The 24,356-nt window shown below is 38.2% G+C and overlaps 2 protein-coding genes and 1 long non-coding RNA gene across 3 annotated transcripts; 1 reads left to right on the forward strand and 2 right to left on the reverse strand.

The window, feature by feature from the left end:
* Positions 1–10,256: 10,256 nt before the first annotated feature.
* On the reverse strand, positions 10,257–12,474 carry LOC145207875 (uncharacterized). Its single transcript, XM_080078805.1, has one exon. The coding sequence runs from the start codon at positions 12,441–12,443 to the stop codon at positions 10,257–10,259; it is 2,187 nt and encodes a 728-aa protein (XP_079934931.1). The 5' UTR covers positions 12,444–12,474.
* Positions 12,475–12,946: 472 nt separating this feature from the next.
* Positions 12,947–14,993, reverse strand: LOC145207876 (uncharacterized). The gene is made up of 6 exons (XM_080078806.1): positions 14,957–14,993; positions 14,725–14,888; positions 13,927–14,647; positions 13,615–13,838; positions 13,387–13,562; positions 12,947–13,136 (listed from the first exon to the last, which is right to left on the reverse strand). Exons 1-6 carry the CDS (start codon positions 14,991–14,993, stop codon positions 12,947–12,949), a joined length of 1,512 nt encoding a protein of 503 aa, XP_079934932.1.
* A 2,026-nt stretch (positions 14,994–17,019) lies between these two features.
* Positions 17,020–20,314, forward strand: LOC145207877 (uncharacterized). Its single transcript, XR_013854282.1, has 2 exons — positions 17,020–19,033; positions 19,635–20,314. It is a non-coding gene; the product is annotated as an uncharacterized LOC145207877 (long non-coding RNA).
* Positions 20,315–24,356: the final 4,042 nt, after the last annotated feature.

A 24,356-nucleotide genomic window follows, 5' to 3' on the forward strand; every position in this document is an offset into this window, starting at 1 on the left:
AGTGCCTAATGCAGTGGTTCTTAACCTTTTTTCCTTGCTGCACCCCTTTTAAATCACCAACCAATTTTCGCACCCCCTTCTGTAATTGTATTTTATAGAATAGACCTAATCAACCTTGATTGATTCAGCATCCCCGCACCCTCTAGGAAACAGTTCTCGCACCCCTTTGGGGTGCGTGCACCCCAGGTTAAGAACCCCTGGCCCAATGGCCAGTTGAAGTGCTAAAAGTTCGCGATCAAACGCGCTGTACTGCGCCAACAGCTGTTTGAGAAGCATCAACTGTAAGCGCTATGCTGGCTTGCCACTGTGGGTGGTGAAACAGGGTTGCACGAGCAAGAGCATTTTTTGCTTGGCAGAAGGCTTCTTTTACCTCAAGAGTCCATGTAAGTTCCTTTGGTTTACCAGAGAAAAATTTCGGCTGGCATCAACTTTTGCAGGAAGAAGTTTAATGCCATGTTGGTCGACCAAGTGGCCGAGAAACTGTATGCTGCTTTTGCCAAACTCACAGCTCTGGAGATTACCAACAAGTCCGTGATTGGAAAGGCGTTGTGTAGCACAATACTCAATTGCATCTGCAACACTGGAGCTTAAAGACTGCTGCAATATCCACCTTCATTTTCTGTTGGCGCCATTTAATGTGTTTTATTTTTAGTTTATTGCCCAGAGGTATACCTTCTCTGTCTTTCAACTTATGCAAATCAACAATATACTGCCATTTAGTTTTTTGTCCTTTCAGGTCAACAAAAACATACCAGTCAGCAATAGTATTACGAACAAGCTTCAGCATATGGCATACATGAAGCATGATGTGTATCTTTTCCCCATTATGTGACGGGCGTGGAAAGTAAGCCAATAAATTACTGGGATCAATACAAGCACCCAGCTCTGAAAGCATGGAAAAGTGACCATCACAGGGCAAAGACACACTACTCTTGCTCCAGCGTCAGCAAGTCGTTGGACACACAATTCATGAACTGTTAACGCATACTGCCATTAAAACAGGTTATTCCCGTGCCAAAGGTTGTGAATCATTATCTTCTACCCCATTACCTATATCAACAAAGCCACAAAACTTCTCGCCATCCCATCTAACATGCTTCTTAATAGCCATCCCATCCAACATCGAGGAATATACCACTTGTTTGCCACAATCTGCATAATTTTTTACTTTTTCTTTTATTGCATCAAATGAGGGTTTTGTAAACCCTGGCTCTGCAGGAATTTGTAAGTACCATTTTCTAATTTGTGCTTAAAGAGGAAGGGCAAACTGAAATGTTTTACGGACAAACTCATAAGCCTTGGTTGAATAGAATTGCGATGTTAATGCAAATGGCCTCAGTGAGTCTGGGATACTTGGACCCTTTACCTGACTTGGTTTTAACATTTCTACTCATTATATCCAGAGGTACACCTGCCAAAGCTAAACAGTGGTTGTGGTGTGTCTTACTTTTCTTAGTAAGTGTCTTATTGACTTGTGTGCTAGTTTGTGCAGTTGGTTTGTCAATTTGGCCCTCATTCTCTATATGCTTTTTTAAAGGTGGCCCCCGTTCTTTCTTTTTTTTTTCGTGTATTAAGTTTAATGTTCTAATTCATTATTTCAAATAATACAACTTTTTTATCGCCTGCTTTAAATATTTTGGCAAATTATCAAACCAGAGAGTGTTTGCTTGGATTCCAGTTTTGCCCGTGAATGTAATTAATCCAGACTTTTAGACGGTCCGACTCGGATGGAAATCTAGGAGCAAATGTATTAAGTAAACCTCTAATTAAAATGTGTGTAAAATTTTAATGAAAAAAACTGGAGGATATCTTATGAGTTTGATATCAACTTACCACTTGCACAACAATCAATACACCACAAAACCAAGTAATTGTATATTAATTAATCCCGCCTAGGATCGAACCAGGGTCCTTTGCCAAAAAGCGAATGTGATAAACCACTACACCACAGGATTTGACAAAAAGACCTACACATGTTTGGCATGTACTAATTTAAATTAGGACACATTGAATAGTTTTGGTTGAGCACTTGAGTTTGTACTGCTTAGACACCGAATGACTGGAAATAATCATTTATTGGGTTAATGTACATGCAATACTGTACAAGTATTTTGCTTTGTGTAGTTTGCACATTTACAGTTCCTTCATTATTTTATGAAGGAATGGGTCCTGCAGTAGTAGCGGTGGAGGCGGTAGAACAGGGGTGGGCAAACTTTTCAATGCACGGGCCGCATTCAAAAGTTTTTAATGTTATCGGGCCGCATAGTATTTAACCAACGGCCGCCATTGTTTGCTTGTTTTTGTTTTAAAATAACTGGTGTAAAGAATTTGGTTTATATCATATATATATATATACCATTTAACTTGGTGCACAAGTTTAGCTAAACGAAGCTAACTGTTTATGACGTCATAATCTGTATTGTGACGATTGCGGGGCCTGTTTTTCTCATTGTTTGCACACAATAAGCGGATAAAAAGCCTGACGCATATAGTTACTAAGCTGGTAATCTTTTTTCCAGTCTCGCGAAATCTGTTTTAGCAGTTTAAAAATCAAAATATTTGGCAAAATAGTTTTAGTTACGTCACGGCCCAATGCATGTATTTTAAAACGGGCCACACAAACTCGTCTCCGCGTCCGTATGTGGCCGTAAGGCCGCATGTTGTGCACGCCTGATCTAGCCCAAAAATATTTTCAGCTATGTGCAAATACGTTTGTTGTCACTTGACTAGGCAAAAATTGGTTAAAACGCTACAATTGTAATTGTTTCAAAATAAACAAGCATTTTAAGCACGTTTTTTTGTTAATAAATTCCTTGCGCCAACATTAAACAAGGCGAGCCGCTTTTAGTATCCATCCTTAGGTGTTGTGCGGGTCTGCGTTAACGATTCTGAAGCCGTTTTTTTAACAGTTTGCAAAGTACTGCAACGACCTAAACTTGATCCGAAGTGACCAAAGTTTTGGCGTCAACAGTGCAAAGTGGGCTGTATTTGAAAAAGTAAATTGCTTTTACTTTTATCGAACGAAGAAATTGTGTCAAGTGACGATTTGCATAATAACGTGGCAGAAACAACAGGCAAAGGCACATAAAAAGTATCTATGTTTAGTTCCTATGCTGGTACGGGTACAGATACAGCACATGGTATAGGTATCGGCAAGTCGCACCCTCGGTACTTTTTATTATTGTTTAAAAACTCTACGCCTGTGCTTACAATACTATTCAGCGTTGCTCGGTAACTTTCTCTTTAAAATTTACTAACACTTGGCGGGCCGCATGAACTCCTTTGCCGGGCCGCATGCGGCCCGCGGGCCGTAGTTTGCCCACCCCTGCGTTATAAGATAGCTATTTCTAAGATTCCGAATTAGCAGTAACACTCAAGTGGCCCGCGCAATCATTCGTAAACCGCATGTGGCCCTTTGGCCAAAAAGGTTGGACACCCCTGATCTAAAATATACCAAATGATCCAAGTGATATAATGGTGCACCAAGCGATATAATGGTGCACCAAGCGATATGAAGGTGCATCAAGCGATATGAAGGCGCACCAAGCGATATAAAGGTGCACCTAGTTGTATAAACGTGCATCAAGCGATGTGAAGGCGCACCAAGCGATACAAAGGTATAAACATGCAGCAAGTTGTATAAAGGTGCACCAAGTTATATAAAGGTGAACCAATCGATATGAAGGCGCACCAAGCGATGTAAAGGTGCACCTAGTCGCATAAACGTGCACCAAGCGATCCAAGCGGTGTACCAAGCGATCCTGTATATTTTAGATGCACCGCACATTTTCGACAAGTCACTAACCGTGACCGAAATCAGAAAACTGATAGCCACGAGGACGAAAGGTGAAAGCATAGCAGTTCAAAGTGCAGCAGCTAGAGCAGAGGGCCAATCGATGTTGGTTACTGAGAGGTTTTATGATGTGAGCCATCCACATGAGAAGGTTTTAAGTGCAAGAAAATTATTGGAAAAGATGGCCAAGGGTAATTATACACATGATTTGTAGTGGAACCTTTTTAAAGGGTAGTTGCTGGACAGACCTAGCTTTTTATGCTTGAATCCCGAACAGAATACATGAAGAATGTATACTTTAATATAAATTTGAATCGTGTAGTTATGAATGCTCGAAGTTGACCTATTGCAATTTATCTTTGCAAACAAAAGCAAAGGATAAGTAGTGTATATTTGCAATGCAGAATCCAAGCCTACAAATTCTACTACAGCTGCTAACGGTACTACTGAGCTATCAAGTCCTACTCAGCTATCAGATCCTGCTCAGCTATCAGATTCAGCTAAGGTTTTCATACAAGATATCTTGACACAATGTACAATATCTAGTTGTGCCAAAATTGGTACAAATGTGTTTTATTTAATTTGTTGACTTGAAAAAATTGCAAAAAATGTTTACCATTCCTGCCAAAACTATCATCAAATATACTAAAGTTTTGTACAAATTACATGACCTAAATTACTAATACCATAAAGCGCTCATCAACCTTTGTTTATGGTAGAGCTACTAACACTGAGCGTCACCTTTGGGCCGACCTGGGAATTTCTGGTAGGTGGCGCTAAGGAGTATTGGCGCGAAAAAATGAAAAACCTTCATATGAGTTGTTGTTTGGATAATATATTACATTAAATTTGTTTGGCTAATATATTACATTAAATTTGACAGATATTATGTTCATATATATTTAGGTGTAGATATAATGGAATTTACGTTCAACAACTGTTCGTTTGGCAACATATCCATGGGGGGTGGGGGGAAGAAAGGGGAGGGTGGTAGAAAAGTAAGAGATAGTTTAAAAAAGGTTCAGTATGTAAATACGTCATTGTGTTTGAAGTTTGTAAAAAGAAACAATGCTAGAAAAAGACGGTAAGATTGTACAGTTAATTTACATAAATAAATTAGTTGATTAATACAGAAGTTAATTTGCAGGTTTCTTCCGTTCAAAAAATTTAACAAACTGCAAAAGTAAGTGATTTTTTGAAAACAAAATTCATGAGAAAGTATATTTACACATAAGTTATATGTTTATAGGCAGAATGTGATACCAAAAAGTGCCAGGTAAGCTGCAAGATGGCAAAACTGTAATCTTTCTGACTATATAATGCACTATATTGTTTACAGATGGCTATCAAAAAATGAGTTTTAAAAAAAAGTAAGGCCTATTTGTATCTTTTTGTAATACCTAAAGAATAGAATGTTGTACAGTTGCTAGCATTGCTAAAAACTATTATAAGGCTGATATAAATAAGACAGTAGCAGAAAATAACGCTACCTTGAAACTATTTGAAAAAGAGTTGTTCGAAGTTTACAAGGATGAGTCTGCCAGCCGAAGAAGACGCAAATTACCGCGCGCGAAAGTGGGCCTTTACCACAGAGTCAGAGGTGGATGGCATACATCAAATACCGAGTGGCGTGATTTACCTGGGGAACTCCGAGCGGGGCCAGTCGAACCAGGGCCACCGACATGGTCTATACATCGGAGTCAATCAGACTGGGAGTGGCAGGCCGACTCCATTAACGAAAAAGAGCGTAATCCGGATCTTGACAAGCCTGGGAATAAACGTACTGTATATAGCGCCGGTCAAAGACATGAACGCCTATATCAGGTACATGTACAAAAAGACGGCAATCATACCACCAGAGCTCATAGAAAAGATCTCCAACGAAAGAAACAAATATGGAAACCAGTCGCGCTGGCAAAAGATCGCAGAGGAGGTCGCGAACAGCTTTGATACAAAGCCCTCCTGCAATGCCTTTAAGGAACGCCTTTTTGAAAAGGACTTTGCCTTCCCGGAAACGCTCGCCAAAAGAGCTTACAACACCGTCAGCTTCGGGAAGGCAAACAGGAAGATGAAAAAGGCGTTCCGGTGTGTAAATAAGAAAAAATACGAAGAATGGACAGTTAAAGACGGGTGCAAGATAATAAACGACATTATCAACGAGGCCAAAAGCATAGAGTGGAACGACGGAAAGTTAAACACCTTCGAGCTCAAAATCGCTCTAGTGTGCGCAGCGCTAGAGGCGCGAAACGAGGAGCAGGATGGGATCCGTTTCGCACCCCACTTCTGTCTCCATGGGGCCGCAGGCAAGGGCAAGACCTTGTTAGGTCAGTTCTTGTTCCCCATGGAGTATGCGAGTACCTTGACGAACGACTCGCAGGGAGTGGGGCAAATGGCGCTGCGCCACAAACACAAGGTGTTAAAGATAGACGATGCCGGGAGTAGCTTTTTCAATAATGACGCGCTAATATCCGCCGTCAAGTTCATGTACCACAGCAACTGGAGTGCAAAGACCCATGGAGATCGCCAGGACAATAAGGCGACATGCGCCTATATCACCACGAATACAAAGAACCCAATCGTGAAGTTGGCGAGTCTTGGCGATCTCCAGCCGATGAAACGTAGATTTATCCAGGCAATGTGGCCAGAAGATTCGGCAAACCCCCAAACAGGGTCACAAAAGGAAATAAAGGGATCTCGCACAAACGAGATAATGATTGAATTGGCGAAAGAAATTATGGAAAAATTATTGCAGGAAACTCCCATAGATGAGGACATTGTAAAAATGGCTGATTATGTAAATAGTGTGGTAGAGGAATTTAACGCTGCCAGTAGTGACGAAGAAAGCGAGGATGAAGGAACCAGTACCAGTTCACCGGTTCCAAAAAGAAAGTTGGTACAAGAAAAAGCAGTACCTGAAAAAAAGAAAAAAAGGGATGACGATGAACTGGTGACAAGATATGGTGATACATTCGACTTTACAAGGCATACGTATGATCCAGCATTGCCACCAAAGACAAGGAAAGAGTATGAAGCGGACAAGAAGAAGTACGAAGACCCTTGCGAGCGGGAGAAAGCCCAAGAAGAAGATCGAAGGGTACTGGAAAGCTTAGTAATGCCCAGTGAATGGATCGACGATGGGAGGAGATGTGAACATAGGGGAATGGATGCGCAATGCTTTTGCGAGGTGGAAAGCGTGTCAACAAACGCAAGTGACGATATATTGATGCAGGCATTAGAGGAGGCGGGAATAATGTAGTACCGGTACCACTGAAAGTCAGTACCTATGAAGTGGTACGGTACCAAATGTAAATGTGTTGTATTGTGTTGTTTTTCGTACATCGCTTAACACTGGATGTAATAAAAAATAAAAAAAAAAAAGACAAAAAAAAATCAAAAAAAAATAAAAAAAAATAAATAAATAAAAAACCAATGACGTCATCGCTGCGATGTTTGTTTAGAATTCAGAACAGTCTCGCAATGCTAGAAATGTAAGTTTGTGATTTAGCCTTGTTTACTTGTGATTGTCATGGCAGTACACCTAATTACACTGCTCTGTTTGTTTAGAATTCAGAACAGTTTCAAGCTGACAGAAATGTAAGTTTGTGATTTAGCCTTTTTTACTTGTGATTGTCATGGCAGTACACCTAATCACACCGCTCTGTTTGTTTAGAATTCAGAACAGTTTCAAGCTGACAGAAATGTAAGTTTGTGATTTAGCCTTTTTTACTTGTGATTGTCATGGCAGTACACCTAATCACTCCACTCTGTTTGTTTAGTTAACAGGACAGCTTGAGTAGAACAATGTAAGTATGCTTACAAACACCTTTCTTTTATTATTATTTAACTGTCTTTTGTACTTCACAGAAAAAGAAATACAAGTTTGGATATTGTTTATGGTGTTCTTGTTTAAGGTTTTCATGCAATGTAATTTGTACAAAACTTTAGTACATTGACAGTATCGGGCAGAGATGATAAACAATTGTGAGAATTCCAACCACACCCATGAGGCTCTCATTTGTGGTCGTTGGCATTTTTGTTAACCCAGACGCCTCGCCAGTAGCCATATGAAACTGGGGTTTCTTAGAACCACACCTTGAGCGTTCGAGCCTGTAGGTTTAGTAACCATCCTAGGCTATTGGTTAACCACACCAATTGAGCGTTCAAGTCTGCAGAAGACATATAGGTTCACCACAGGCATTTTAGCTAAAATGCATATTGATCAACCACACTCAGGCGTTCAAGCAAAATGCATATTGGTTAACCACACTCAGGCGTTAAATCAACAGTATAAATCAACAAATTGGCTTTCGGAAAATGGAAAAAATTAACATCTGCATATTATTGCCATTGAGACAGCCATAATTAAATAAAATACATCTAAGGGCAAATAAATCCTTTGCTAAAAATAGGACACTCCGAAAATGATTTCAGACATATGTTGTGAAAACCTTGTTTACATCTGGCACACACAATCCAGTCACTTTTAACCTGGCTAGTGGTTTGTAAGTGGTTGGCAGTCCCACATACTTTGCACAGATCTCTGTTTAGTTTGCCTTGAAGGCAATTACCAGATACAAGGTTAAACATTTCTAGTCGACATGAAAATATTGAAGCAGTCTGCATAAGGCTTGTGCCTGCAGCAAGCCATTTAGCATACATGCAGATAAGAACACCACAACTAGAAGAATCATTCTGTGGTGTTCGGATTGGGGCTTGCACTGCTTTAATCTGGGAATTGAATTTTTCAGACACCAGGTAATTAACCAATCTCTTAGCAGCCTGAACCTGTCTACTTGTTTCAATACAAGGCATTGCTATAGGATCCAAGTAAATCAGTTTTTGGTTTCGAATGTCAACTGCCAAAAGAATCCAGTGGCAGTGTAAAGGGTTCCATGGAATAAAAATAAGCTTTTTATCCACTAGGGACATACCACGCCAAAGGTTTTTAATTGGACCCATTTTTTCCAGAACTTGAGTCACCACCATAGTACAAACATACAATGTATGGTTGTTAGTCGACACTATCTGCCACAAATAGCTGTTAATTACTTCGCCAAACAGCCACCCAACTACAAAGTGTTTGTCAAATCTTTTCAACAGTTTTTCTTTTTCTGTTCCAGTGACTTTAACTCCAAAATTGAAAGCAAATGGGGTCCATTTACTAAAATCTGTTCATTGACTTTGTACCTGTTAAGGCTGTCCATACTTGGTGTAAAACATTCTGACTCCATTGACAGATTGACAGTTTCAGAAGTTTCCTTGCATACTGGGGAAGGCAAAGTAGTCACTTGGTGCAATGGCTGCATAGTATTTGCAAAAGCTCCCACTCTTGAGGTAAATGGGTTTGTCTTTGGTCGTTTACGGGGAAGCTCATCACCACTATTAGACAAAGGCACCTTCCTTTTTGTTGCACCAAACTTTTGTTTTGAAACTTGGGAAATTCTTAATCCACCTTCATGACAACAGGCTTTTGCCAGGTTGTCTCTTATGGATTCAAGCTCTTGGATGCCTTCCTCCAAGGCTTTTTGGGATGTTACATCATATGACATGTTTTTTATGTCACTTAACAAACCATTAAATTTCCGAATGGTTTCCTTTCTTGGAGTGTCGTCACAAGTTTTTGTGGGTGACTTTTGAATAGTCTCTGAAGACAGTAAATAAGTTTCAGGAACATCAGAGATGCAATTACTTGCAATAGCTTCTTCATCTGATTTTGTTGCACTTATACAGTTCACAACATTTGGATCCAACACCATGTGAACAGAGTTGTGATACCATTCAGGTAAGCTGGACCAATCAACATCATCATACTTGTTAAACACAGCAAACATGTGCTTGCATGGTAAGAAGTGTCGGGTAAAATCTGCACATGTGCATTTGGGAAATTTATCCCTTGATCCATGGCGCCCTCTATTACAGGCCTGGACATCGGTCACGCTTGACTCGAAACTGGAGGCGGATGGTTTTGAATCAGTTTTTAGCGATAGTCTCTGTAGTCTGAACTCTGAAGTTTTTGAAAGCTTTTTTTTAGGAAAGAAACTATTGGATTGCGTTTAAATTTTGCTTGTTAGGACGCAATAAATAATATTTAACGCACGGTAGGTCTTTTTATGCAATGTTTAGTTAATTAAACTGGCGTTTGTTGCCACTGCGATATATATATTTGTATTATATTAGTATGTTTTCACTTTTAGTTTGGACATTAATGTAAGACACTAAGGATTAGTATTGACTGATCGTAGACATTCAAGGAACAGCAAGCAAACATTTCTGGCAGTATTTGGTTCCACATTTGTTCAACTATAATGTATGGAAGTGATGTGCAGTATGAAAGAATTTAAGGACCAAAGGGATATAAAGTGATAAGGTGGACATACAACCCACAACAATGACAAAAAGAACAACAATACAATCCAACATGTCAGGAAGCGATAAACAAACAATACCAATTTTAAGTTGAAAGCTATTTCTTGATTCTTTGTGACAACTTCAATATTTTTTGTGCAGGCTCTTGTCCCAAGTGAGGTGTAACTGTTTTACACCAGTTGTTTAAAAGAATGTTGCTGAGAATGTCACTGTGTTCATTTTTCATCCCGAAATCATAATATTCATTGACAATTTTAAAGATACTGCTAAGTGATTTTCTGCAAACTTTGCTTTTAACTTTAGAAAACATTAAATAACAAAATAAAGACCATTGGCATGAAATATCATTGGGTATTTGTAGACCTCCTCTGTTTAAATATTGTGTAAATGAACCATATTTTTCATAGTAAATATATGTGTCATTCAAATTGAAGTCATCACCTTTTCGAATTATGTAACCAGTTATGTACACTACAGCTTGCATCTCATCAAAAGTTATGCTGGGCTCTTTTGCTGGCAGAGTATCTAAAAGATTCTCCCGGAGTTTGGTAAGACTTGTCATGCCTTTTACATCTTCGGCCAGCTTTTCTAAATCAGTTAATCGACTGTCATCACATGAGCTGATAATAGCTCTCAACGGATCCCTAAATCTGATGTCTGTACCTGGTCGTCTTACATTAACAGTTTTCCAAAACTTGACGAACCTTTTTAAAAACTTTAAGGTGCCATGGTTGTTGTGGTCTGCAACTGCTGTGTGTGTTTCTAAAGCAACTATGGTTTCCTCTGAAAACACTCTCAAGCATGTAAGTACATTTTGGCGCTCAATGGGTCTTGGATAGACTGCAATATAATTAAGCCTGGATAGTTTAAGTAATGAATCTTCTTCTGCCTTGAATAAATCCCTTAAATCAGACCACCTTGCAACACAATCATGCCCTGAATCATCTTTAAACTTAATTTCTCCACACTTTTCAGACAGCCAATTATTTCGAATGCACTTCAATAAATGGACATAGTCAAATAAAAGATGTATTTGGTCATTTCTTGTGACCCATGGTTTATCTGGAACTATGTCAAACTTTTTGAAGAAAGCTTGGTTGACTCTGCTGCCATCACATACTATGGCAATGACATTCATTGTGCACTTTTTCATCTGATCAATCAACAATGTTATTTGTTCATACTGAAATTCTGCTGTTAGCCGGTAAACAGGAATCATTTTAATTAAAAATTGCGGCCCTCCAAACATACATTTAACCATTACTGCAAGTATTGTCCGTGCTAAGTGATCTGTATTATTTTTTGCCTTTCCAAAAACTGTGCCACCATGATAAGACAGAGATGTTTTCACATAAATTTCATCAATCATAATAATAATATTTCTCTGTTTGGTTTCTAAACTTTTGCTTACTTCATTTAAGAACACCAAGTCATCAGTATTGCCAATTCGGGATGTAATTCTTGTTAATGTTTTGGTGCTGGGAAGCTTATGATCCTGTCTAAACCTTTCATAAGTTGATCTGGATGAGGAAAAATAATCAAAGGCCCTTGCAAATGCCTCAGCCGAATATACAGGCTTGCCAACCATCTGTGCAGCTGCAATTGAGTTTCTGTAATCTGATAGGACTTTGCTATTATGGCTTTCTTCTGCATGACAAAGATAATTAACTGCCTCTTCTATTCGTGACCATCTGTCTAATGTGAAAACCTTGTTAGAACGCAATGAAGGAATGGTGCATTTTACACCAACATGAAAACATTCATGAGTGAAAGTATTTGAAATTTTAATATAAAATGAAGGTACTCCAGATATACAGTGTTTAGACTGGATTATCACATTATCATCACTTTTATAAGAAATTACATGGACAGGAAAAGTCCGTTTGTTTAAGGAATCAGTTAATTCATTTAAATCTGTAGGTAACTTATCTTTTATTTCAAATTCATTGATCTCATCCTTAAAAATGCTTCTTTGGTTTGACAAAGCCTTTTTCGTGGATCTTGGTTTGCTGCTGGCAGTGGGAGTTAAACTTTGTGGTACACAAGTAAAAACTGAAGGAGGATTTGCTGGTCGATATCTGCCATATGATAACAGCTTCTCATACTCTGCTGGCCAATGCTTCTCACACACAACTGTATCTGCTTTGTCTGGAATATTATCACGAGGTATTGCGCTAAGCCATCTCAAACGTTGACATTTATCACGGGGCAATCGAAAAACTGAGGTTTTGTCTTGTGAATCATAGCCACTTCTGCAACCTGTCACACAACACTTTCTACCCATAATGGTAATTTTATAATCTGCTTTTATTGAAGATCAGTGCATATACACTACATAAGAGAAATGAAGGTTAAAAAAGATAATAAAAGTCATCCTGTTGTTTGTTTCTGAGAAAATAATAATTCAATGTGACATTCTGACCAAAAACAAAATGTCATAAAAGAATCATCTATCCACTCAGCTATAAGGATGTGATATCAATATGATATGTGATACATTAAAAACTGCGTTTATTGTTTGCAATTTTCATTCCCCAGTCATGAAGATTCTGAGTAAACAAACAATAACTTAACCTTGTGCTAGGCAAAAATGCGCTACAAACAACAGTTTACATTGCATAAAAAGACCTACCGTGCGTTAAATATTATTTATTGCGTCCTAACAAGCAAAATTTAAACGCAATCCAATAGTTTCTTTCCTAAAAAAATCTTTCAAAAACTTCAGAGTTCAGACTACAGAGACTATCGCTAAAAACTGATTCAAAACCATCCGCCTCCAGTTTCGAGTCAAGCGTGACCGATGTCCAGGCCTGTAATAGAGGGCGCCATGCCTTGATCCCAATTGAATAGTGTATATTTGGTCAGTAGATTCTCACTTTTAACTGTAAATTCATTCCCATTTCTTGCAATTGTGTTTGATTGCACATTGGCAGAATCCGCAATTCTTTGCATACAATGTTTTATCAGTTTTCTTGGCCTGTTTTGTAAAAAGTCAGGTACATAGTTGTTGTAACTTCTGTAATTGCTTGAAGACCTCAAGTTTTCTTGCTCATAATTGCATCAAAAGTAGTTGTAATGAAGCATATAATACCCACAATTACAGTTTACACATGCTAATTAAAGAAATAGGTACAAAATTCATATTTTGCGACAGGACACATAATTACTTTTTACATATCAGTACTGTGGAAACAGATATGTAACAGATTATTTTTGTAGCAGCTTACTTGGTTTTCCCTTCTGGGAGAAAATCTTTGTGTAAAACTGTAATCAGTCCAGATAAAGATTTATCTGTTCTGAAACGTGTATGGCATTCTTTCAAAACTCGATTTTGTCTTTCTACACCATTGTTGTTTCGAATGAGCACTTTTAATCGATCTGCTCGATACAACCACAGCCAACGCTAAAACATATGCATAAATTTGCTGCTCTATTAAATGTACAATTATTCTTACTTCTTTCTGTGATAGCCAAGTTTTGATAAAATACTTTTGAAGTTTAACATTATCTGTCCAGAGAACATTCGTCTCAAAATTTTGAATTGCTATTTGGTAACTTTCAGCACTGGCAACAGCTCTCATAAATGCTAAAACTTCATCCTTATTTTGAACACCATTTTTAGACTTTTTCACCCAGCGCTCCCATGCTTGCTCACGGTCGCAAATTAATACATGGCAATCTGCATGTTGTACAAGTACTTACCAGCTATTTTAGTCTAGTTACTGAAACCATAACACACTTTTAGCATTATACCAAAATTAACATACCTGAAAAAACAGTTTCAATAGCATGTATTTCAGCATCACATTTGTCTGTCATGAAAAATGATGGTTTCCAGCCAGGTGTCCATTTCTTCAAAAGCAAAAGAGCTTCCTCAATATCATTTTGCCTTTCATTTTGTGTGATAAAACTAGCCACAACCTGGTAATTCATGTTTGTTTTAACACACACAAAAAATAAGGGCAGAGCATATTTTGATGTTTTATAAGTAGCATCAAGCAAACAAATGTCTTGCCCATAACGAAGAAGAAGTTTCCGCTGCCACTCAAGTTGAAGGACAAACAACATGGTTTGCTCGGATGCAATTACTGGGGCTGTTATTTCATCAGTAAGATCTGAAGAAGAGCTTTGTATAGAACTGGGAACATATGGCCGAAAAAAGATTTTGTCTTCTGGATCACCGGCCTTGACCCACTCATCAACCAAACATTGGACATTTGTCTGATCCATTTTTGCAAGCTTACGTTTTGTAAATGCCCTGTAGAAGTGGCTCTCGACATCCTTTCTTGTTGGAAAAAATCTCCTGTTTGTATTTGATGGTACATCATCATTTTTAAAAAGCTCATGTATCACAAATGATTTTAACCCTCTCATGATCTCCCCAATATTACATACACCTTCGTTCACCAAGTCATCAATTTTTGTAATGATTCGCTTGTCAACCATTTGGAGAAATCCTGCTGACTGCATAAAAAAAGAAACATGCCTCTAATATTTAGTATGGCCACATAAACTCAACCACATGTTGAATTTATTGTGAAATACCAATCTATCAATACACATACTTCTCCAATAACATGACCAGAATGATCATCACTACTGGGAAAGGAAATGCTGCAGAGCACCTCACATTCCTTCACCAGATACTCTCTTGAATCACTATCGTTCAAAGTCTTGCGAACAAACTTAGCTGACTTAGCCATTGCGTATTGAGATTTGCCATCGTTCTCTGAATATAACAACATATATCTGTCAGGCTGAGAAGCTTGTGGAGCATTTACACACAAAAGCACTTACCTGAAATTGGGGAAACCTCATCACTTCTTGTATACATATTTTTGCTTTACAATCACACTTCTTTGTACCTTGAATACACAGTAACACATCCTATGTCTGACAGTAGTTGGATGGTCAAGCAACTGTAAATACCAACAAAACTATTTTAAAACAAAATTACTTTCAATCGAAGTGCAAAAGTAAAAACAAAAGTACACCTGCTTTAGAGTGCATGCTTGGCGCCTTTCATTTGATTTTTTGTTGTAGTCTTTTGCATGTTGGCATTGCATCCAAACACTTTGTACAATAACGAATGGGATTAAAGCTTTGTCCCAATGTATATCATCTTTTGAGATATCTTTGGCAACATAAAATATATATATACAACATACTTCAATATTCTACACAAAACACCTGAAATGTTTTCCATACCATGGGATTGCTTTCCGTAAGAAATAAATTTGGTTAATGTGGAAATTTCAAAATCATGAACTGCCTTTTGTGCTTGTTCAATTGTAGAAACCCACTAAGATGTAACACAATTTTTCACTAGTTCTCAAATCGCATAAAAACAGATCAAGAAACAAAACCTTTATGTTTGTTTTACTGGGTTGCTTGTCCATTTTGTTTTCTATTTTAAAAAACTTCACAAAGAATGCTGTTTGTTGAGACAGCTTCTCACTTGAAAATGCTTCTTTAATGTGTTTGCCTATTATCCACCGTTTGTATTTATTGTGCTAAACAAAACGTAATAACACAACAGTAAAGTATAATGCACTACACTAGGACTAAAGGAACCTGATAAATAATTGCCATACCGTTGTAAAAGTTGGAAACATGATAACTTCTGACATAGTTACTGTGTATCTGGGCGATGATGCTGCCACTTCATTTTGCTGAAATTTCCAGCCATCACTCTTAACCATTATGTATGGAGTGTTTGTTTCATTGTCCCAGCACATTTTTATTTTTTTAATGTCTGCAAGGTTTGTATACGAATACAGTTAGATTCCAGGGGCCAATCCAAGAAAAAAAACACAAAAACATTGAGACCTACCATAAGTAACTGTTTGAGACTGATTAAGCTTTATGGCAAACACTTTTTGAAATTGCAGAATTGATTCATTTGCATTTTCTTTACTTTCAAAACACTGCATTCACAAATTTAACCACATTAGGCAAACATAAAGTGCAAGCGGTTAGGTATTTTGTTTTAATGACATACCTTTTGGATAAGGTTTGATTTGTCAAATTCATGCAAACTAAAAGCATTTTCGTCACTGCAACAACATTAAATTAGTAATAATCTTAATGTTTGTTCTTGAAAATATTACATTAAACTGTACATGGTCTCATTTTCTTTTTTGGCGTTTTCACCACTGCAATTATATAAGATTAGTAATCATATTAAAGTTTGTTCTTGAAAAAAAAATGCATTAAACCTCACATGGTTTCGTTTTCATTTTTGCCAGTCTCCATCTTTTTATCCATCTTCTTATTTTAAATTTTCTTTTCACCTGTATACCTACCTTTACTTCGCGATCCTTACCGCCTTTTCGCACTACATACACTGTCGTCATCTTTTCGCGCCTATGCTCTGTTGCGCCACCTACCAGAAATTCCCAGGCCGGGCCAAAGGTGACGCTCAGTGTTAGTAGCTCTACTTCACAGTAATAAAAAACTAAGTTGTTTGTACGCACACTTTTTACTCGACTGTTCTAATTTTTAAACAAACGCAGTGGTGCCATTACTTGTGCTGTTACAACAGTCAAGTAAAAAATAGGCTACTTCACAAACTTACGTTTTCATTGCTAATGGACTGTTCTGATTTCTAAACAAACACAGTGGGGTCATTAGTTGTACTGTTGACCTACTTTAAAAAAAATCTTTTGATAGCTATCTGCAAACAAATAGTGCTTTATATAGTTGACAAGATAACAGGTATGCCATCTTTTGTAGCTTACCTATTACACATTCTGCCTATAAATTAATAACTTATGTGTAAAAGTTCTTTTTTATCAAATTTATTTTTTAAAATTCACTTATTTTTGTAGGTGTTTTTTAAAATTCACTTATTTTGTTAGTGCGAAGTTATTATATTGTGTTTCATATTTTTATGTTGATTTCAGGTTGTATTAAATATATTGCTCTTCATATACGCATATTACGCGGTTCTGTGGAGAGAAATTGCTGATGTCGTCGGATTTACATTTTTGCCATTTCACCTACGTAGGTATTCAGCAGCGTGAGGAACATCCATCAACACTGACAATGCTATTGCTTCTAATATTCCTTTGCTATTTGGTAATTTGTTATCTGTTGTGACATGCATTTAAATATTTTTTCTGTTTCGTGGCAAAGTGTAGTTACGCTAGATGATTTCTTAAGAGACCCCCTTTTTTTCTTAAAAAAACATAAAACTATGGTGTACTGGTGAAGTAGGTGGGGTGACACTAAAACGCTGAATGGGCGGGATATGGCGGGACGTCGTGAAAACCGCTGAATATCGGGTTAAATTGCTGACGGTTAGTGCTATTAAGGTTGGGATAAGGTTTTATAATAGAAAATCATTAAAAATAATTCCCCCGGATACCTTCCGCGACCGAGCGAAACATTCAGCGGCCGAGCATACATACACTGTCGTCATCTTTTCGCGCCTATGCTCTGTTGCGCCACCTACCAGAAATTCCCAGGCCGGGCCAAAGGTGACGCTCAGTGTTAGTAGCTCTACTTCACAGTAATAAAAAAACTAAGTTGTTTGTACGCACACTTTTTACTCGACTGTTCTAATTTTTAAACAAACGCAGTGGTGCCATTACTTGTGCTGTTACAACAGTCAAGTAAAAAATAGGCTACTTCACAAACTTACGTTTTCATTGCTAATGGACTGTTCTGATTTCTAAACAAACACAGTGGGGTCATTAGTTGTACTGTTGCCTTACTTTAAAAAAAATCTTTTGATAGCTATCTGCAAACAAATAGTGCTTTATATAGTTGACAAGATAACAGGTATGCCATCTTTTGTAGCTTACCTATTACACATTCTGCCTATAAATTAATAACTTATGTGTAAAAGTTCTTTTTTATCAAATTTATTTTTTAAAATTCACTTATTTTTGTAGGTGCAAAAACCTTTTGTAGGGAAGAAACCTGCAAATTAACTTCTGTAAATTCAACTAATTCAATTATGTGAAACTATGTGGAGTTTGATAAAAATCGCAACTATTCATAATGTCGAAGAGCACGCGAAGGTTATCGCCGAAACCTTCCCTTCACAAAACCATTTTAAACTTTCGTCATCAAAATATCGCCATAAGCTTTAATCCTGTTGTTAATGGCTTTGGATATTATTTTATAGTCCGCGTTCAATACGGAGATTGGTCGCTAGTTGATTGTGATTACAAGTAAAGACTTCTTGAGTTTGGCTTGGAGTAAATTTACCAATTTTACCAGTGTACGACCAGGCATCAGTAAATAGGGTTTTAATATCCGGCCAGAATGTCTAATAAAAGTCGACCGGCAAACCATCATCCAGGCCGGGCAACTTGTTTCGGAGCATTTTGTGAATTATACTACAAATTTCGTTTTGGGTAATAGGGCTTTTAACTTGTGTCGATTTAAGTTAACCAGATGCTTGGTAACTTGAGAAGGACAATACTTTGATTTGCTTTTATCTTAAAGGTCCTCATAAATGTGGCTAACTTCCATAGTGAGGATTTTTGATCGGTGTGCATCACTGATTTAGAAAAAAGCCTGGATAGCGCATTCAAGCGGTAAAGTGAAGCCTACATGGAGGGTACGGCGGCCATATTGGAAGGATCACCTGCGTTAGGCGGTGGCAGCCATCAGAACGTTATTTGGACTAAATTCAGTGTTAGTGCGAAGTTATTATATTGTGTTTCATATTTTTATGTTGATTTCAGGTTGTATTAAATATATTGCTCTTCATATACGCATATTACGCGGTTCTGTGGAGAGAAATTGCTGATGTCGTCGGATTTACATTTTTGCCATTTCACCTACGTAGGTATTCAGCAGCGTGAGGAACATCCATCAACACTGACAATGCTATTGCTTCTAATATTCCTTTGCTATTTGGTAATTTGTTATCTGTTGTGACATGCATTTAAATATTTTTTCTGTTTCGTGGCAAAGTGTAGTTACGCTAGATGATTTCTTAAGAGACCCCCTTTTTTTCTTAAAAAAACATAAAACTATGGTGTACTGGTGAAGTAGGTGGGGTGACACTAAAACGCTGAATGGGCGGGATATGGCGGGACGTCGTGAAAACCGCTGAATATCGGGTTAAATTGCTGACGGTTAGTGCTATTAAGGTTGGGATAAGGTTTTATAATAGAAAATCATTAAAAATAATTCCCCCGGATACCTTCCGCGACCGAGCGAAACATTCAGCGGCCGAGGGAAACATTCAGCGGCTGAGGGAGACTTCCCGCCCAAGCATTTTTGCTGAATGTCAGGAAACAGCAGAATAAGTTTTAGGCAGGGACATTTTTTGATTCACATACTTTTATAAAACCTCAACCCAACCCTAATAGCACTAACCGTCAGCAATTTTCCCGATATTTAACGGTTTCCGCGACGTCCCGCCCATTCAGCGTTTTAGTGTCACCCAGTAGGTGAACTGAGTGCTGTGCAAATGAAACGTGTTTGTTTTTTGACCATCTTTCCTGTTTTATAGACAGATAAAGTTTGTGTTGCTGGAACATCTGCATAATCATGATCATTTTGGATTCCGATTTTCTTAATTATACTTTCTAATTACTGCAAAATATGAAATTCTCTTATTTTGGGACCTGCGTATATTATTCATCACTTTTAAAATATTGGTAGAATCTTGGTTTTGGCAATTGCTATTTTTTGTGATACTGCTTCTCCATAGAAGGCGCTTGCATGTCGCTTTAAGTAGCTGAGTTGTTGTTGAAGCCCCCAACAGAATAAAATACCTTTAATACAAGTCAACGAAGCCAGGTTGGGCAATTTTAGACCAACAATATATAAGCACTCTTTAAGGAATGATTCCCGTGATGCCTTATTAGAAATATGTAGGGGTGATCAAATGCCATGGGCAAATAGATTCTGGAAAGTCAATACATCAAACAAATGATTGAACAATCTAATAAACTGTATGGTAGCTTATCTACCAGTAAATTCTTTTAACCTGAGCTGTGTAGCCTAATATTTATTCTAATCAACAACATTGGAAACTAAGACTGTGCAGCAGTATTAATCTTCATTTTGTGTTGGTGCCATTTATTATGCTGTTTCAATTTCAGTTGTTGCTTAAATATATTCTCATTCTTTCATGTATTACTTTTAATGTTCTAATTCATTATTTCAATTAACACAATTTAATTATCACCTGCTGTATTGGTTCAGTCTTGATTCATGGGGAAACAGTATCTTCTCTTAGAGTGATAATTTGGCTAGTATGGTTCATATATCTTTCTTAAAAATGGTCCGAGCAAACCAGAGAGTGTTTGCTGTGATTTCAGGTTTGCCTGCCAATGTTATTTATCCGGCCTTTCGACGGTCCGACTAAGATGCAATGCTAGGAGCAAAAGTATTAAACCTGTAATAAAAATGTGTGTAAAATAGTAATGAAAAAACTGAAGTTCATGTGAGTTTAATACTGAGATTAACTTACCACTTAGATCAACAAACCACATAACCAAGTGATTGTATACTTATTAATTCCGCCTGGAATCGAACCAGGGTCCTTTGCCATAAAGCAAATGTGATAAACCACTACACCACAGGATTTGACAAAATGTATACATCACTTGGATAAGTCGGTACTACTACATCGTGAAGAAGGTCTGCTTGTCTTGTACAATTATAGGGTCTGGTGTACTTTCTTGACCAAACGCAATAACTTCCGAACCCTATGACGTAACCTTACGATATTGATATATAATGAACTACGTCATAACCCGGATACGTCACACACATAATGACGTCACTATGACGTCATCATAAAATTTTACAGGCCTTCTAAAAACCGCCATTTTGTGAAATACTCATCGTAGCGAGCCCAAACTTTATACATGACGTCATCACACCTTCTGATGACGTCATGCAAAAAATGACGCCAATCGCTCATCATTAACACAACTTTTTTACACCTTAAACTAAGTTAACCCTGTGACGCGACCAGCGCAAGCACAACAGTCGCGTCTCTGCCGTAAAACAGGAGTAAGGTACCATTCAACACATATTTTACGACAGAACAGCCTCCTTTTGCCCAAAAGCGTCACAACAAAAGCAGTTTTCTCGCCTTTTCTTCTTCTTCTGACATTGACAAATATTATTAATACAAAATAAATCATCAAAAACGCTTCATTTTGTAATTAGGTATATGATTTCCATGAATTCGCGAATTATGACGATATTGGGTTCCTTTTATCTCTTATATCCCATACGAGCAAAGTACGAAAGAGGTATACACTGAATCCAACACCGCAGTATATGAGCCTACTGGGCAAAAGGTAGAGCGCGCAGAGCGACAATCCGGGTACCGTTGGAAAGGTCTATCCCTCCTCTCGACCTTGCACCCCCTCACTTTGCCCTCCCAAGTACGTGCGCCACCCAGCGATTGTTTAAACAAAGGTGATTTTCGTCGCATTGTGACGTCACAACGGATTATGGTAAAATTATGGGACCGCGCTCGATGGAAAGAGTAATACTTCTTGATAGTTCGTACAAAATTTCGAATTGATACCTCAAAAGGTGTGTCGTTAAGAGCTGCCCCAAGGGGGGCACCTCGAAGTGACGCAATCGCGGACTTCAACAACGTAAAAGGCCTATGCTTGCACCAAGTGTACTTTCTTGACCAGAATTCGCGAGCCCACTACGCAAAAAGTAGAACGCGCAGAGCGACAATCCGGGTACCGTTGGAAAGGTCTATCCCTCCTCTCGACCTTGCACCCCCTCACTTTGCCCTCCCAAGTACGTGCGCCACCCAGCGATTGTTTAAACAAAGGTGATTTTCGTCGCATTGTGACGTCACAACGGATTATGGTAAAATTATGGGACCGCGCTCGATGGAAAGAGTAATACTTCTTGATAGTTCGTACAAAATTTCGAATTGATACCTCAAAAGGTGTGTCGTTAAGAGCTGCCCCAAGGGGGGCACCTCGAAGTGACGCAATCGCGGACTTCAACAACGTAAAAGGCCTATGCTTGCACCAAGTGTACTTTCTTGACCAGAATTCGCGAGCCCACTACGCAAAAAGTAGAACGCGCAGAGCGACAATCCGGGTACCGTTGGAAAGGTCTATCCCTCCTCTCGACCTTGCACCCCCTCACTTTGCCCTCCCAAGTACGTGCGCCACCCAGCGATTGTTTAAACAAAGGTGATTTTCGTCGCATTGTGACGTCACAACGGATTATGGTAAAATTATGGGACCGCGCTCGATGGAAAGAGTAATACTTCTTGATAGTTCGTACAAAATTTCGAATTGATACCTCAAAAGGTGTGTCGTTAAGAGCTGCCCCAAGGGGGGCACCTCGAAGTGACGCAATCGCGGACTTCAACAACGTAAAAGGCCTATGCTTGCACCAAGTGTACTTTCTTGACCAGAATTCGCGAGCCCACTACGCAAAAAGTAGAACGCGCAGAGCGACAATCCGGGTACCGTTGGAAAGGTCTATCCCTCCTCTCGACCTTGCACCCCCTCACTTTGCCCTCCCAAGTACGTGCGCCACCCAGCGATTGTTTAAACAAAGGTGATTTTCGTCGCATTGTGACGTCACAACGGATTATGGTAAAATTATGGGACCGCGCTCGATGGAAAGAGTAATACTTCTTGATAGTTCGTACAAAATCTTCTTTCAAAAAATAGATTTCGTTTTTTGTGTTTTCATTCTTTTTCGTTTAAATTTATTGACTTATACGCAGGGTTGCCATCGACTTGAAACCAAAAATAAGGACAACCGAAAAAATCAAATTTTCATACGAAACAAAGCAAGTTTGTGAACAAATCTTTGCATTTATACGAGCCATGACATATCATATGCAATATTTTGGCCAGAAACAATCTGTTCCAGCAACCCCTTGTTCGTAGAAAATGTTTCGTGCATTTCACAACAGCTCAGGTCTAGGTTTACTTTCACCTGTAGCAGGGATTTGACTCATAATTGTTGAAAATAAGACAAAAGAAGGACTAGAGTCAAAAATAAGGACATTTCTTAGAAATAAGGACAATACATTTTTCTGAGACATTGCCCTTAAAAATAAGGACAAATCTTAGAAATAAGGACGGTATGGCAACCCTGCTTATACGCAAGGTTCCAATCGACATGGACCCCAGAATAAAATATAACCGCAATATGGCTTAAAAAGTAACAAAACACACTATGGCTTTTTTGGCGAAACGAAATATAGGTTTTTAAACAAATCTTTGCATTTATACGAGCCATGATATACTACACGGCATATTTTTGTCATAACAATCTTGGTTTACTTTTACTTGTAGGAGGGTTTTGACATTATCCACAAATTGTCAAAACAAGACAAAATAGGGTCACAAGGTCTTACAAGTAAGGACAAAATTTTTGTTTTTTCCAAGACATTACCCTTCGAAATAAGGCCAAATCTGCGAAATGAGGACAGTATGGTAACCCTGCTTACACGTGATACTCTGTAGCAAACAGTATTTGTTTCCGCTTGTCTGTTTCAGCATTTTTTGTGTTATTTTGGCAACAATCAAGATCTTTTGATTAATTTTTTTACAGCCCGTCTGCTTCTTCCAGTTAAAATTAGTAATGTGCGTTCTGCATTTATAAAAATAAGATGCTTCCTTGTTTTTTTGAGCGACAAAACCTACATTGACTGCGTTTTCATGTCCTATCAGACATTACTTATTTGCACCAACAGCCAAAAAACTCAGTTAAAGCTGCAAACACTACCAAACAAGGCAGATCCTCAATTTGCTGAGAGGGATAGACTTGGGAAATAGTTTTTTTTTAAATGACTAAGCTTTGAACCAAGTTTTGTAGCAGTTTCAATGAATTTACCTTTCCCACTTCCCCATAAGCTCTACGCGCCAACATTTTTACAGATAGACTATATCGATCGTTTTAAATAGGTCTCAGTAGTTGTTGCCGGAATCTGTTTTCAGCTGATGCTTAAAGAACGTCATTATTTTACTTTGTAAAAGATGTAGCTTTTGAGGGAATTTCGGAACCATTTTTCTACCTGCGAATACAACAACAAACTAACGACATAAGCTTACTTTGATCCGATGATTTTGTTATCCGAAACTGTTTCTTAAATCGACAGCACGCCCACAGGCCTAACGTTAACGACCGACTCGCGTTTGCTGCAAGCTTCAAAACAAATTTATAATTGACTAATTTAGATTTCCCTTGTCGTGCAGTTTCGTGACGCACGCTACGTTTT

Source organism: Phallusia mammillata, unplaced genomic scaffold, assembly GCF_965637545.1.
Source record: "Phallusia mammillata unplaced genomic scaffold, kaPhaMamm4.hap1.1 HAP1_SCAFFOLD_176, whole genome shotgun sequence".
NCBI lineage: Eukaryota > Metazoa > Chordata > Ascidiacea > Phlebobranchia > Ascidiidae > Phallusia > Phallusia mammillata.